The sequence below is a fragment of the Setaria viridis genome, chromosome 9, assembly GCF_005286985.2.
Source record: "Setaria viridis chromosome 9, Setaria_viridis_v4.0, whole genome shotgun sequence".
Lineage (NCBI taxonomy): Eukaryota > Viridiplantae > Streptophyta > Magnoliopsida > Poales > Poaceae > Setaria > Setaria viridis.
Window position 1 is genome coordinate 13,875,754 of NC_048271.2, and position 16,356 is coordinate 13,892,109.

At 44.1% G+C, this 16,356-nt stretch overlaps 2 protein-coding genes across 2 annotated transcripts; one reads left to right on the plus strand and one right to left on the minus strand.

Annotated features, from left to right (window-relative positions):
- Positions 1-6,641: 6,641 nt before the first annotated feature.
- Positions 6,642-7,868, plus strand: LOC117836490 (21 kDa protein). The gene has a single exon (XM_034715928.2). It carries the CDS (start codon positions 6,980-6,982, stop codon positions 7,658-7,660), a length of 681 nt encoding a protein of 226 aa, XP_034571819.1. The 5' UTR covers positions 6,642-6,979; the 3' UTR covers positions 7,661-7,868.
- Positions 7,869-13,404: 5,536 nt separating this feature from the next.
- LOC117839212 (uncharacterized) lies at positions 13,405-16,352 on the minus strand. Its single transcript, XM_034719488.2, has 6 exons — positions 16,189-16,352; positions 16,041-16,096; positions 15,820-15,943; positions 15,002-15,108; positions 13,712-13,778; positions 13,405-13,628 (listed from the first exon to the last, which is right to left on the minus strand). Exons 1-6 carry the CDS (start codon positions 16,271-16,273, stop codon positions 13,549-13,551), a joined length of 519 nt encoding a protein of 172 aa, XP_034575379.1. The 5' UTR covers positions 16,274-16,352; the 3' UTR covers positions 13,405-13,548.
- Positions 16,353-16,356: the final 4 nt, after the last annotated feature.

Genomic DNA, 16,356 nt, shown 5'->3' on the forward strand with positions numbered 1-16,356 from the left:
TAATTGAAGAAGCTGATCCAGAGCTTGAGATGATAGAGGCAAATTAAAAAGTTGGTGCAAGTTAGGCAGGTGATAAGCTTTCCTAACAGATATATCAACCTTTGTAGTGAATGAGAATAAGTGTGGATACTCTTGTGCTGGGATCTTATTATTCCACAAATCATGCCAGAGGAGACAGGTCTGACCACTATGCACAGTTACAGATGCTAGACCTTTGAATTTGTCCAAGAGTTTCACAACATCCTTCCACCAAAATGATCCTTTTCGGACTTGTCCTGGTAACCTGCCAGAAGCATAATATTTCTCCCAAATTAGGTGTACCCATGGTATATCTGATTTATTCAGGAACTTGTGAAGGTACTTAAGAAGAAGAGCTTCATTCTGGGTCCTAAGATTTAACACCCCAAGGCCACCCTCTTTCTTTGGGAGACAAACAAGGTCCCAGGCAGCCTTTGGAGGTTGCCTATTATTTACATCAGACTTTCTCCAGAGGCAACATTTTCTATATTTGTCCACTTGTTTATATACTGTCTTGGGTAGCTGGAAAGTGCACATATGAAACATTGGCATGGCTGTAAAAATTGAGTTTGTCAGTTGAAGCCTCCCTGCGTCTGACAGAAATTTTGATGTGGATACCAATCTCCGTTCACATCTTGTGACCATAGGCAGGAATTCCTCAATTTTTGGCTTGGTAAGGCCAAGTGGAAGTCCTAAATAGGTAAATGGGAGAGAACCAATAGCACATCCAAAAGTCTGTGATAGGAATTGCAATCTTTCATCTGTGATATTAATGGGTACCATCATTGATTTACAGAAGTTGACCCTTAGTCCAGTGGACAGAGCAAAATTGTGAAGTAGCTGCTTCAAATGTAACAGTTGATTAGGACATCCCTCCATGATTATTAGGGTATCATCAGCATATTGCAAAATAGAGAAATCCGAGCTGTATGTCAGAGGTACTGGTAATGTGAGGTGGCCTTGATCTTTGGAGCAATTTACAATAGTTTGTAGTAAGTCAGCCCCTAGGACAAAAAGAAGGGGTGAAAGGGGGTCTCCTTGCCGGACTCCTCTTTTGCATTCAAACCTTTTCCCAGGGACACCATTCAAAAGAACTGATGAAGTACCAGAGGCAAAGATTTGTTCCATCCAATGAATCCATCTGTCTCCAAAGCCTTTATGCTTCATGATTGCCAACATGGCCTGGTGCTCAATCTTATCAAATGCTTTTTCAAAATCAAGCTTGAGGATGACTATCTCCTTTCTAGATTTATGGCATAAGTGAAGGTATTCAAATGCCCACACAAGATAGTCTTGTATCGTTCTGGTCCTGATGAAACCATACTGGTTCACATGCACAAGAGATGTGATCACAGATTGCAATCTATTAGCCAACAACTTGGTCAGAAGCTTCATAGAGGTGTTCAAAAGGGATATAGGTCTATAGTCCGATACATGAGCTGCCCCTTCCACTTTAGGTATCAAAGTTATCAGAGATCCATTTATACTCCGTAGGGACACTGTGCCAGAGTAGAAAGCATCACAAAGATCATAGAAATCCTGCTTGATGATCGACCAGCACCTCTTTATGAAGGTTGTATTAAAACCATCTGGACCTGGCGCCTTATCATTCGGCATAAGGTTGATAACAGAATCTATCTCTGCATGAGAAAAAGGTTCCTCCAGGCAGGACAGATCTTGCCCTTGGTGCAAAAGAAGCTGTAGATCAAAAACCATAGAATTGTATTCAGAAGTACCCAAACGTTCCTTGTATGCATCCCAGAGAATTGCTTCTTTTTCCAAATGATTATATTTCGGTGTCCCTGTTAAGTCTGCTAGAGATCTAATATAGCTTTTACCATGCTTGATGGAAGCATTTGCATGAAAGAATTTCGTTGACTCATCACCAAACTTGATCCATTTGATTGAGCCTCGTTGTTTCCAATAGATATTTTGCTGCTTGAGTAATGTTTGCAACTGTTCCTGTAACAGGACCTTGAAATTCCACTCCATAAGAGACAAATCTCTATATTCCTCAATTAGTTCCATGAATAAGAGTGACAACTTCACATTGGATAGCAGGGACTTTAGATTTGAGAGTTGAGACTGCCATGCCCTTAGCACTCTTCTGAGATTCTTGAACTTCTGAGTAATAATTTTTGCTTTATCAGTTGCCTGTATGGGGACCGACCAGCCATGTGAAACTATATTCATGAACTGATCATGTTCAAGCCAATAGTTCTCGAATCTAAAGAGCTTGCTCTTCGGAATAGCAGAAGCGATACTGATTACACAAGGGGAGTGATCTGAAGTTTCCATCACCAAGGGGTAGGCCAAAGTGTTTGGATGGTTAAGAACCCAGGAGTTAGATGTGAAAAACTAGTCTAACCTTTCTAACAGAGGCACTTGTTGTTTATTTGACCATGTAAAGCGTTTTGATTTCAGAGGAATCTCCACTAAGCTAAGCTTGCTAATAGCCTCATTGAAACGAAACATGTCATTATGGTTACCCCCAGGCTTGTTTCAGTTGGATGGCTCCCTTATGAGGTTAAAATCCCCCACCACTAACCAATCAAAATCATCTGGCATTCGTATATTCTCAAACCACTGAATAAACGCAAGTTTCCCCTCTACAGAACAGGGACCATAAACATTTGTCAAAATCCATTCCCAGTCAGTAAGATTGGAGGAGAACTTCACTGAAATAGCATATTGATTCATGAACACTAGTTCACCATGAAACACAGAAGATTTCCATTGCAAGACCACCAGAAGCCCCTTGTGAAGGCAAAAACTCAAATTTATCAAAAGAGGTGGGGCAAAAATTTTTGACGAATGCACTGTCAAAGGCTGCTCTTTTTGTTTCCTGGAGGCAAATGATGTCAGAATTACTTTCAGAAATTTTATCTTTAACTGAATGCCACTTTTTGTCAGAATTAATTCCTCTAACATTCCAGCACAAAACCTTCCAGATCCTTTTGTTAGGACTATAATTCATTAAGAGATATAAGGCAAGAGTTCAGCAACCTTAGTACTGTATGAATAACATCAGTACACAGACACAAAAGAAAATTACTTCCAGAATGATAAAAGCCCATAGGTACATAACAAAAGAGGCCTTCTGTATGCTTCAGAAGCAAAATAAAGTTACTATTCCCCCCTCCAAGAACACTACTTTCTTGGCTTCTTCTTCTGATCCTTTGGAACATTGGCATCATAATTTTTGTCTTTGTCAGATTTCTTCTTGGCCGGCTTACTTCCACCAGGGGGAGCTGCAGGCTTTGATTTCTTATTCAGAGCCACCACTGATAACTTTGTAGAATCAATGTTACAGAATGACTCTCCCAGGTTGCGAATCACTGACTGTGTCAATAACGGTGGTTTAACCGAGCAACCAATGCAATTTCTGTCCTTACAACCTGAAGCTTTAAAGCCATTATTGTGCTTGGCAGTCCTGGAACTCCGTCGAAGTTCATCATCAGAGAGAGGATTACCAGAGACATCTTGAGGCACCTTGTCCAGCATGGAGGCCTGCTGAAGAAGAGACCTTCCCGTTCCTTATGTAGGACCTTCCCGTTTTATAGAATCGCTGCTCACTGGAAGACCAACACTTGTAAGTCAGTTGCCCTCGGTCAGGGTATTGGGTTGGTTTGGCAACCGACCCTCATCTACAGCCAATTTTGGCCGTAAGATCACAGTCCAATATTCTTGCCCTTGATCGTAAGACTAAAATTATAAATTCACCCCCCAACATAATAATATACCAAGACGAAAGGATTACAATGACCATATCTTATTAGTATATCAAACACACGTACCCTTGACGGATATGGCGATATATCTTCCAAGTCGTCTCAGCTTGTTGAACTTGTTAATTTAGTTTTTAAACTAGAAGTGTACAAAAAATAAAGGTTCGGAAAAAATAGGTGCCACGTGGAGTTTCTTAAACTCCCCACAAAAAATAATTTTTTAGTAATGTCATACTTTTAAAACCCTAATACTCCATCTAAACACATTGTGAATTTTCAAAATCAGCTTATTTTCCAAACCTTCAAAAAAAATTAAAACTTTACATCCAAAAGATCAAAGTCCATTTATGTTCTCATCAACACGAGGCATTTGTGATAGATCTGTTGTTGCAATATACTCCCTCCCTCCCAAATTACTATTCGTTTTGATTTTTTTAAATACATAACTTTTGCTATCTATTTAGATATAATATATATCTAGATACACATCAAATGCTATGTATTTAAAAAAGTTACAATAAGTAGTAATTTGGGACGGAGAAAGTAATAGACAGTGCCATGTTGACCTCATTAGTGTTGCTCTCGCTCCCAAAGTAGTTCCCCTACCCAGTACGATGGAGTCAACACCAGCCATACATGCTATGCATTCCGCACGAGAGCAAGTTGCGTGAACAGCGATCTTCACCTATAAATCCATAATTGTGATGTTGATCTAGGGCCTAATAGAAAGACATGATGGGTGATCAAATATCATATATCAGCTCCAATATCTTTGGCAGCATCGAAGAACGGCTGCTTGGAAATAGAGGATTGATCACTGTACCAATTGTTTAGCTCAACTAAATCGAGAGGTCCGATCTCATCTCTCTCAGCTTATGTTCTCCGCGTCGAGTACAGTGCCGCAGTGCTGAATCCACGGTCGACCGCTCATGTCTTTCCGTCCGGTGCTCCTTTCCCATTCTCTTCTTCATCCGCACGTGGTGAGGCCCACTTCAACCTATCGGCAGCTGGCTCTCACCCGTATACTAGTGAGCTCTTCAATATTAATATAAGGTCCACTTATCTCTCTCATAAAATTTCTTGGTTCTTGTATCTAAACGGACTGTAATTTACACTTCTCCTCTCTCCTCCACCTCAACATTCATCTACTTACAATCCCTGCTATTATACTTGCTCTTAGCAGCCGGTCAGCTTCCCTATCTCCTCCATTCGCTTTTCCCTTTGCCCCTCCTCTCTGGCCAGCAGCTCTCCTCTCTGACCACCAGCTTCCGGCGGAGGGGGCGGCGCCGACGGGCCCGAGATGAGTTCATCCGCCGGCGGTGGCGGCGCACGGGCCCCCTCGGTGGGCTCCCCCATCGCCAGGAGCGCCGGTGCGGGCTCGAGCTTGTCCGCCGGTGGCGGCGACGTGCGGTCCCTCGAGGCAAGCTCCCCCGACGGCGATGGTGGTGCCGGTGTGGGCTCGAGGCGAGCTCGCCCGCCGCCGTCGCCGGCATGGCCAATTTGTTTTTTCCTTTTTCTTGAAAATTTTTCTCTAATTTTTTGTTTCCAATTTTTTTGATAAAGTTTTGCTTAGTTTGTTTCAATTTTTTTGGGATCATATCCTTCCTAAATTTTCTTCAAAACTTTTTGTCCAAAATTTTTCCTACTGATTTTTTCACAAATTTTTTCTACAAAGTTCGATTAGAAATTTTGCATGCAAATAGTTTTGTTTAAAATTTGTGTATAAATTTTGTGTGCATAAGTTTTATATGTTTTTTTTTCTAGTGATTTGAGAACTAGACGCGGAGGACAGCCCACGGGCTGTCGGGAATGCTTAGGTCGTCCATAAATTAGGGGATGTTTGGTTCTTTAGTCCGGATTAAAATTTATGTCACGTCGAATATTCGGACGTTAATTAGGAGGATTAAACATGACATAATTATAAAACTAATTATATAGTTGGAGGCTAATTCACGAGACGAATCTATTAAACCTAATTAATCCATCATTAGCACATGTTTACTGTAGCATCATGTTGTCAAATCATGGACTAATTAGGCTTAATAGATTCATCTCGCAAATTAGTCTCCATCTGTACAATTTGTTTTATAATTAATTTATATTTAATACTTCTAATTAGTATCAAACATCCGATGTGATTGGTCCTAAATTTTCCCCGTTTACCGGTTGGTTGCGCACAACTGACGAAACGGCACAGCTGGTCCCAGTCCCACTGCCCCAGTGTCTTGTACTCTTGTCCGGTTCGAGCGCCGGAAGCGGCGGCCATGGGCCGACGGCGATCTCGAATGGCAGATACGCCAAGCGCCGTTGATTCGGTCCCCCACACCCTGAAAGGATCCTCGCGTCACGACTGTCCCCACCAGCCTTTTGGCACGTCGTCCGCGCGCGCTCTCCTGGGATTTGATCGGTCTCCCGCCCCTGTCGTATTCCAGGGCCGGGACCCCCCGGCCGCGTCGCAGTCTGGCGATGGCTAGTCGGCTAGCCGCCACGTAAAATCTCCGGACGCGCCACCGATCCGGCCTCGAGCCCAACCGGCGGCGAAGCCATGATGGCCGAACCGCGGTCGGAGAAGCGCTTATCATATAAATTATATAAATATTGAAATATAAATTATATAAATATTGAAATAGTGCTTCTTATCTAACCTAGCTTCTGCGTTTTAATACAAATGGAGGTGGTCGGGAGAAGCGCGGTAAAAAAACATACCATTTGGCTTCTTATTCCAACTTATTTTGACCATAAACTGGATTTAAAATATCCATCTCAAGCAGAAAAGCCCCACCGCCATTGATTCGGTCCCGCGCACCCTGAAAGCAGCCTAGCTTGGGCACATCCCCGCGCGCTCCTTCTCCATGCATTTTGATTGAACCCCGTAGGCCGTAGCAGCCACATCAGCCTGGCAACAATACAGCAAGGCAAAGGCAACCCCCGCCGTGCGCGCCATTTTTTTTTTCTTTCTGATCTGGCCAGTGCCCACCTGGCCTCACAGCGACGCCATGGCGTCGTCGTTCAATGTGAATCACAGTTCGACGGCCGGCCGGGCGTCGCGTATTCTGGCCAGAGATGACGAGCCGGTCGAGCTAGCCGCCAGCTATACGTGCACCGGTGCACGCCGCGACCTTCTCCTCTCGCCCCTATATAACCTCGCGCCCGATGCGTATCCCGTGCTTCGTCCACGCAAACTCCGAAACCCGTGCGCCACTCAAGAGCTTTACGACGTTGCTTAGTTAGCCATGGCACCGGAGCGACGACGTAGCGCCGCCGCCCCGACGCTGCCGGCGCTTCTTCTGGTGCTGCTCTCGTGTTGCTGCTGGTGCGGCGCCACCGCGGCGCGGCCAGCGCCTTCCTCCGGCGACGCCCTGCCGCTGCCGGGCTTCATCAAGTCGTGGTGCGCGGGGACGGAGTACCCGGCGCTGTGCGAGGCGACGCTGGCCCCGTACGCGGCGGCGGTGGGGTCCAGCCCGGCGCACCTGTCGTGGGCGGCGCTGACGGTGACGCTGGGCGGCGCGCGGGCGGCGACGGCCGCGATGAAGGCGATGGCGGGCGCGGGCCACCTGGCGCCGCTGGGCGCCGAGGCCGCGCGGGACTGCGTCAGCATGCTCGGGGACGCCGAGGACCTGCTGGAGCAGGCGGTGGACGCCATGGCGCGCCTCTGGAAGGGGAGGAGCGGGCAGCAGGCCGGGACCGGGTCGACCGGGAGCAGCAGCCGGGACGTGAGGTTCCAGCTCGACAGCGTGCAGACGTGGGCGAGCGCCGCGCTGACCAACGACGACATGTGCGTCGAGGGGTTCAAGGCGGAGGCCGCGGGCGGCGGCGGCGTCAGGGAGGCCGTGCGCGGCCACCTCGTCGGCGTCTCCCACCTCACGGCCAACGCGCTCGGCATCGTCAACGCCATGGTCAAGCAGATACCGTAGGTGGTGGTGTGTGCACGTGTGTAGCATGTGGTGGGTTGCCTTGTGCATACTTACGTATACGTTTTCCTACTATATACAGTATACGTTTCTGATCTGTGTGATGTTTGTTGTCTGAGATCATAGTGATTAGTAGCATGATCGTATCTGATTCTGATGTATTGGTGGTTGGCATTTGGCAATGGAAAAATCACGGATTCATTGTCGCGTACCGCACCCGTGCCCGGACAGTGCTTAGTTCTGTGTGTCCCGTCCATGGAATTTTATGCCTTGTTAATTGTTATTCAGTTTTCTAAATACTGATGCGACGAGAAAACGACCATCCGGTATTAAAACTGGGATCATGTTTTCCTCAAAAAAACTGGGATCATGTTACTTTCGATATCTGCAGCTAATATTGAATTAAGAATTTAAGAGATCTGTATCTACCACTCAGATCAACAAGAATAGATACTCTGCTGTCATGTGTGCAGTGAGCTTTAAGCAGTAGATTGGTGTTGAGAGACATACAGTGGCTATCCATTCTTACTGCTCGGATGATCAACTACTGCTGAGTACCGCACAAGACCGGTGACCGAGACAGCTACAAATTAAACCAGACGAAACTTATTGGTTGAGTGCAAGCAAGAACTCCTTTGGGTAGTCATCCATACTCCATGGCATGAGGCACAGCTCTAGTAAACTTTTGTCTTGATACGGTTACACTGCACACACCGAAGCCTTTTCAACGCCCGAGCAGCCGAGAACTGGTCAGTAACAGCAGAGTGAAAGGTGACCCGCGAAAGCATCCAGACTTCCCTCCAAAGCGCACATTCCAATCAACTGTAAATTCACTAGGCATGAAAAACGCAGCAAACCAACAACGGATAGGAGCAGTTTCAAGTCACCATCAAGAGTCATATTTGTACAGCATACAGATCGTACTATTGGCATCCTTTCGTATACAGGTCCAAATCGATGGTTTGTGTTGTGAATATAAACAGAGGAGGATTCGAGAGAGGAAGGAGATGGACAGTGAATCAGGTGTCTTTATTAATTAATGATGATTACATATATATATATATATAGGCTCAGTAAGAAGAGGTTAGGAGATAAACTCGTAAAGAAGCCCCACGATGGGCAGCTCTACTTCGTCCATATCAGGGATGTGCCCATGTCGTGGGCAAGTCCCGCATGGCCCACTAACGCATGCGCGGGGCTTTTTCCGCCTCCAGCTTTGGACGAGGTCAAAGCAATATTATTTGCAACACTCCCCCTTGATCGAGTTCAAGCTTGATTAAGTTGTAATTCTACTCCTTTGAAAAAAAAAACCTGTGGGAAAAATTAGGAATAGATTATGTTATGATTACTCTGTTATAAACCTGTAAGGTTGAAGGAGTAACTTATGCCTTGTATATCCCTAGAAAAACCCTATGGGGGAAAAATGGGATATGACATCTTTTGTGCTACCCATTGCCTCATTAAAATTTAATATGAGAAAACCTTATGGTAAAACTCATAAAACAAAAGGAGTACAATGTGATGTTGTCAACTAGGCTCATCATTCAAGGGGACTCCCCCTTAAGCTTGCAAATCTCGAAAACATCTCATACCAATGCCCTTAACGCATTTCTCGAATGAGGAAGATAGTAGGGACTTGGTGAAGAGGTCGGCGAGATTATCGCAAGACTTTGTCTGCAAGATATTTATATCTCCACTTAGCTGAAGCTCATGTGGATAAAATAGCTTGGGAGCAATATGCATAGTGATATTGCTCTTGATGTAGCCATTTTTCATATGTGTAACACAAGCAGCATTATCTTCATAGATAATGGTGGGTGATTCAATGGGACCAATACCACAAGATTGCTCTATGTGGTTTATCATTCTGCGAAGCCACACGCATTCACGTGATGCCTCATATAGTGCAATGATCTCAGAATGATTCGTGGAGGTGGCCACCATTGTTTGTTTAGATGATTTCCATGATATGGTTGTTCCACCATGTAGGAATACAAATCCTGTCTGTGATCTGGCATTGTGGGGATCAAACATATAGCCAGCATCCGTGTATCCAACTAAATTGGAGTCTTGGGTTTTCTGAAAGAATAATCCAAGGTCTTTAGTGCCATTCAAATACCTAAGGATTTGCTTTCCTCCGGTCCAATGGCGCTTTGTTGGGGCGGCACTATGTCTTGACAACAGATTCACTGCGAAAGCAATGTCAGGCCTGGTACTGTTTGCAAGATACATGAGTGCTCCAACGAGACTGAGATAAGGGTATTTTGGACCCAGTACCTCTTCCCCTTCCTCTCGTGGTCGGAAAACATCATTTTCTCGATCAAGAGATCGAACAACCATGGGAGTCTTTATTGGATATGATTTATCCATATTGAATTTCTCCAATACCTTTTGGACATAAACAGACTGGTGCACTAAAATCCCGAGTGAAGGTGCTCGATTTGTAAACCTAAGCAAAATTTGGTTTTATCCAAATCCGTCATCTCGAATTCCATCTTAAGATGATTTCGGGCTTCATCAATATCTTGTGTGTTGCCAATGATGTTTAAGTCATCTACATACACGGATATAATGCAAAACCCCGTAGGGGATCTCTTGATGAAGACGCATGGACAATCACCATTGTTGGAGTATCCCTTCTGCAGAAGGTACTCGCTCAGTCGGTTGTACCACATTCTTCCCGACTGTTTAAGACCATATAATGATCTTTTAAGTTTTACACAATACATGTTGTGATTTGCGCTTTCATTTGGTATAGAGATTCCATCAGGAACCTTCATATATATATTCAAATCTAGTGACCCATATAAATATGCAGTCACGACATCCATCAACTGCATAGATAGACGCTTTTGGATTGCCAGCGATATTAAATATCGGAATGTGATTCCACTCATAACTGGAGAGTATGTCTCATTGAAATCAATGCCAGGTCTCTGTGTGAACCCTTGTGCTACAAGCCTCGCCTTATATCTCACCACCTCGTTGTTTTCATTCCGCTTTCGGACGAAAACCCATTTAAAACCCACAGGAAAGATTTTTGGAGGTGTAGGTATCACTGATGAGAATACCTCTCTTTTCTTGAGGGAGGCTAACTCTGCTTCAATTGCTTCCTTCCATTTATTCCAGTCTGAACGCTTCTTGCATTCTACCATGGATTTGGATCTGGATCATTTTGGATGGTGTCGGCAACTGATGAGGCAAAGTATATGTCGACAATTGTAGTCTTACGATCAAATGATTCTCCAGAATCAACATAGTTTATGGAAATCTCAAGCACCCCAGCTGAAAGCTCGGTATTTCCCAATACGATTGCGTCGGGGCGTTCCAATGTCCCATCATCAGAAATTGAGTGCACTGTTGATGTGGGAGGTGGATTGGGTAAATCCACTCTTTGTATCTCAACTTGAGGTTGAGTCGCATTTACTGTTTTAGAGGATTTTGTCCTCTGTTTCCTCATGCGCTTGCAAGGATTTTCCGTACTTCTCTCATTCTCATTCTGAGAAGATAGTTGAATAGTTTTATTTGGTACCTCTACTCTTTCCTGCACATTCCTTGCTGGAATGTAGGATTTTGTGACACTTTTGTCAACAATAAATGAATCTGGCAAATTGTTTGCAGCATTTTGCAAATCAATAATCCTTTGAACTTGAAGTTCGGATTCTTTGGTACGAGGATCCTCCTTTAGGGTGTCTATGGCATCCCAATTTATTTCCTGGTATTCAGTGTGATACTTGAATTCTCCCCCTAATGCGGGGAAATGATCTTCGTTGAAGATACAATCAGCGTACCGGGCTGTAAATAAGTCCCCTGTAAGGGGCTCCAGGTATTTAATAATCGACGGAGATAAATACCCCACATAGATCCCTATTTTCCTGTGAGGGCCCATAGTCGTACGCTTTGGTGGTGAGATCGGTACGTATACTGTGCAATCGAATTTCCGTAGATGGGAAATACTTAGAGGATCACCACGAACCAATTGCAATGGGGAGGTTGCATGGTATGGAGTTGAGCGCAATTGTATTAAGTCCGCAGCATGTAGGACTGCGTGACCCCAACATGAGGTTGGTAGACTACAATCTTGCAATAGTGGTATGGCAATAAGCTTTATTCTCTTGATGAGAGATTCAGCTAAACCATTTTTGTGTATGGACATATGGTACATAATGTTGAACTTCAATTCCTAAGGCCATACAATAATCATTGAAGGCTTTGGAAGAAAATTCTGCTGCATTGAATTGATTTTATCCGGTGTTCAGGCTGATTTGCTCTAAGTCTGATGACTTGTGCTATCAATTTTGCAAAAGCATGGTTCTGTGTCGATAATAGACACACATGAGACCATCTTGTGGATGCATCTATTAGAACCATGAAATACCTTAAAGGTCCATATAAAGGTTGAATAGATCCACATATGTCTCCTTGAATGCGTTCAAGGAACTTGAGTGGTTCAGCCTGTATTTTGAGATGTGAGGGTCTCAAAATTAATTTCCCAGTTGCACATGAGGTGCACATAAAATCTGATGATTGTGGGAATTTGTTATTGCTCATACCGTGACCATGTGAATTGCTAATGATTTTTCTTATCATTCTGACACCGGGATGGCCAAGGCGATCATGCCAAGTTTTGAATGTGTCCACATTCTGAAAAAATCACTTTGTATGCAACATGTGGTACGGGTTTGACGTATGTGTAGTACAATCCGGACGAAAGAGAAGGCACTTTTTCGAGTGTCTATTTGCCATATCCGTTATCTTTAGTCAAGATGAGAAACTCATCTTTGTTTTCTTCATGTGTTTCGACATGAATCCCATTTTTACGGATATCTCTATAACTTATTAGGGTACGTGTTGAATCAAGATATAATAATGCTTCCTCGATATCAATTTGTGTACCCATTGGAAGTATGATGGTGGCTCTGCCGGAACCAACTATCATAGCATCGCGTCCTGCGATGGTCAAAATTTGCCCCTCCCTCTTTGTAAGAGTTTGGAACTATTTGACCTCCCTAAGTATAGTATTTGTGGTACAGCTGTCCACAAGGCACAACTCTTCATCCATCGGATCGACTCCCGTATGAATCCTCTGCGACTTCCGACGAACTCCTTCCTTCTGCTCAGTGGAGAACTAAGGTGCTGATAACGTGTTGTGAATGTAAACAGAGGAAGATTCGAGAGAGGAAAGAGATGAACAGTGAATCATGTGTCTTTATTAATCAATGATGATTACATATAGATGAACAGTGAATCAGGTGTCTTTATTAATCAATGATGATTACATATATATAGGCTCAGTAAGAAAAGGTTAGGAGATAAACTCCTAAAGAAGCCCCACGATGGGCAGCTCCACTTCATCCATATCAGGGATGTGCCCACGTCGTGGGCAAGTCCCGCATGGCCCACTAACGCATGCGCGGGACTTTTCCCACCTCCAGCTTTGGACGAGGTCAAATCAATATTATTTGCAACAGTTTGCACTCTGCGGGTGATGCTGGACGGTTATCTTGCGCTTTCAGCAAGATGCTATGGCAATGAACACGTTGAGCTGAATTCAGCAATCAGCAAATCACCATATGAAAGAACTAGCCTGAGTAGCAACTGTCAGCGCAACAGAAACATGATAACAAAATACCAACACATCATTGCTGAGTTGATCCGCAGAAATGTTTCATTAGCCTTCTAGCTTGCAAAAAAAAAAAAGTGCATCGATCACTATGAATTTTCCAGATCCAGCTGCAAGGAAGAAGTAAAAGGAGAACAAGAAACTCATGATTGCTGAGAAGGTTGTACACCAGCTGCCTCGTTACAAGTCTATTGATCTCAACATATATTTAACTCGAAGTTTTGTATCGTTTCTAATGGTCAAGCACATAGCTACAATATCATAGCATTCATGAAGCTCTCCTGGGAGGAGACATATTCTGCAGAAGTCTGGTAGTTGTAGCTATGACCACCATTTGCAGCAGGATACCTGAAAATATGGAGGGTAGACCCAAAGTTAGAAACAAATACTTTGACTATAACTTAAAAAGAGATCCAGGAGCTGGAACTTACCAAGAGCAACACGAACAGCATCAAACATTTCATAGCTTGTGATTGCTTCTGTGTTTTGCTTCATAAACTAGGCCAAAAACAAATGCAAATTGTTGATGATATTCATACTCCCAAAAGATAGTTGCAATCATTACTTCATTGAGCAAAGACCAATTCATACACAAAGGCATGGAAAAGGAATTGCAAAGTGCAAAAGTGATGCATCACCCAATCACACCAGCTGCAGGAGGTACCGAGGCGAAACGAAACAAAATAGTGGCCACAAATTGACAACACCTACGATTAACTCGAGTTTATCTGACACTAGAATTCTGGCATGAATATGATAGCTAATTTTAGGATGAAATGTACAGGCCTGAGTTATTGAGTGGTGGCATTATTGAGATTAAGATATGTGTATCGCATTATACCTGTCAACTAGCTCAGGCATGTGGGCATGAAAGAGACAACCATCTTTCACATCTGTCCAGATAATATCAGTTACCCTTTTTTATTAAAGAAAAAGTAGAGGGACTATCTACAGATATTTTTCTTCTGCCTAACAGGCTTAACTGTCTTTTCACTGACTATCAAACTTCTCAAATCTAATGTTGTTATGTGCTTTACATACAGTGATGCTGATAATATATCATTACTCAACATGGCGAATCCAGATTCCTAATAGCTGGATCATCCCAAAGACTTAGTTGGCCCTCTATTTGTCAGAGCTTTTGTTGGGGACTGGATAAACCACCGAGATGAAGACACTACTTGATGCACAATCAAGCCAGGTCCAAATTTGGATGGACAGCTCTTGCATCTAACTTAAAACAAGCCAAGACCATGTTGCATTGCAGTTAAGTATCAAACACTGCCCGTGCAGGCCCAAGGTTAACTCCTCTGAGTCTCATTCTTGCAAATGTACTCCTCAGGTGGGACTTCAACTAGGGGTTATCTACCTCAAATAGGTAAGTTTTGCAAAATTTCTACTATATGTTTGATTAGTTCACAGTTGGACTACCCATGCCCATCTTGACTCTTGAGCATGATTCTGGGAAGTTGGTAACAGCATTGGCAGGACTAAAGTGAGAACAACAAGACTATGTAATTGCTGTTTAAGCGAAACCTATACAACTGAATTTAAATGAAGTAATGGTCTAACGAGGCAGACTGCTTCGTAAAAAATTGAAGAAGGTTGAACTCAAGCTTTACTTGGATAGCATCAAGAGGCAGAAAATAATAAACTCCCAAGATATACATCTTCACACACATCATTTGAAAATTTTAAGTTTTGAATTTCATAGCCCAAACCTTCAAGAACAATTCTGAGCGGATAATGCACGTCACAGAGAATGCAACGGCAATTGATGACAAGCTCGTGTAAAGCCGAAGCAGCACTGCCATAGTCCGCCTTCGCCCTGTGAAGTACCAAATAGTATACAATCAATAATCTGACAAAGGGTGATTGATTGGAAAAAGGTTGTCCATTGTGAAAAACATGAATGGAGGTGTTATTTCTTTTAGCTATCCATATGCCAAAGATGTTCAGAGAAAAGATCATAAGCTTTTTTTTTTGGAGATTGATACAATTTACTGGTAGGTTTGGAAGGCTCACGGTGTGGTAGAGCTTTAACAGCTACCAGCTGATCCTAAATTTCTAATTCAATGGTGTCCAAGAGTACAAGTGGATATAGTACTATGGGCAGAATTTCTTGCTATGGATGCCAAACAGAATATAGCAAATCAGCTAGCTGGTTCTGGCAAAATACAGCTGAAATGCCTCAATAGTTAATCCAAATTCTCTCCTATCTTGCTAATCAGCAACCACCTAAACAAGAGGCGGATCAACCGAACGTTGACAATCCAAATTCTCTCCTATCTTGCTAATCAGCAACCACCTAAACAAGAAGTGGACCAACCGAACGTTGACAACTAATGTAGAATTTCCTATGCCACTGCCCATTCAGTGCCATTGATCATTTTATTCAACTTAGGACTTGTAAAGTTGTAAGGCACTACCGCATTTTTTCAGTAGAGGCTCGAGAGGTAGGTCGATCTAATTGATTTTTTGGTAGAAAACACAAGGACGAATGGAACCAGGATAATTGAGGTTAACACAGGTATATCACCTAATTCCCCCACCACTATAGCCAGCAGTCCCGCCGCCGCAGACAGCGCGGCGAACTTGTTCACCTCCTTCCCCTTGGACAGTGATAGCAGCAGCAGCGCGTCCCCGGCTACCTGGTGCAGTGCCTGCAGGAAACAAACCACGGGCACTCGTCAGATCAAAGAACCGCCAACGACGGCAAGAGATGGAGGAGTTAGTCCCGGATCCGAGCTGTGCCGTCACCTGCACAAGGATGAGGCGCGCGAGGCGGGATCTGCCCTCGGCGACCCTCTGGTACCCTGCAAGATCGCGAGAATCGCAGAGGTTAGGAGAGAGGTGTCAACGAGGCGTTGGAAGCGAGGGTTTGGGGGTTTGGGCGGTAGGTGCTTACGGGAGTCGACGACCATGCGGTAGGAGAAATCGGAGCCGTCCGTGCCCGACGGCCGGCCGGAGGCGCCGCGCCGCTGCGTCGCCATTCGTCGGGGGGAGAGAGACGACAGACGAGTACGCTGGCGCTCGGTTACCCTGGCGTCTTCGCGTCAGCACTTAGAATGACAAT

Bases quoted from the DNA above. Each gene is read 5' to 3' on its own strand.
- LOC117836490 (XM_034715928.2), top strand. From the start codon at position 6,980: ATGGCACCGGAGCGACGACGTAGCGCCGCCGCCCCGACGCTGCCGGCG.
- LOC117839212 (XM_034719488.2), bottom strand. From the start codon at position 16,273: ATGGCGACGCAGCGGCGCGGCGCCTCCGGCCGGCCGTCGGGCACGGAC. The intron at 15,109-15,819 runs GTGATATACCTG...GGTACTTCACAG, and splicing joins TATAGTGGTGGGGGAATTAG to GGCGAAGGCGGACTATGGCA. The intron at 13,779-15,001 runs GTTTGGGCTATG...TTTTTGGCCTAG, and splicing joins GCTCAGAATTGTTCTTGAAG to TTTATGAAGCAAAACACAGA.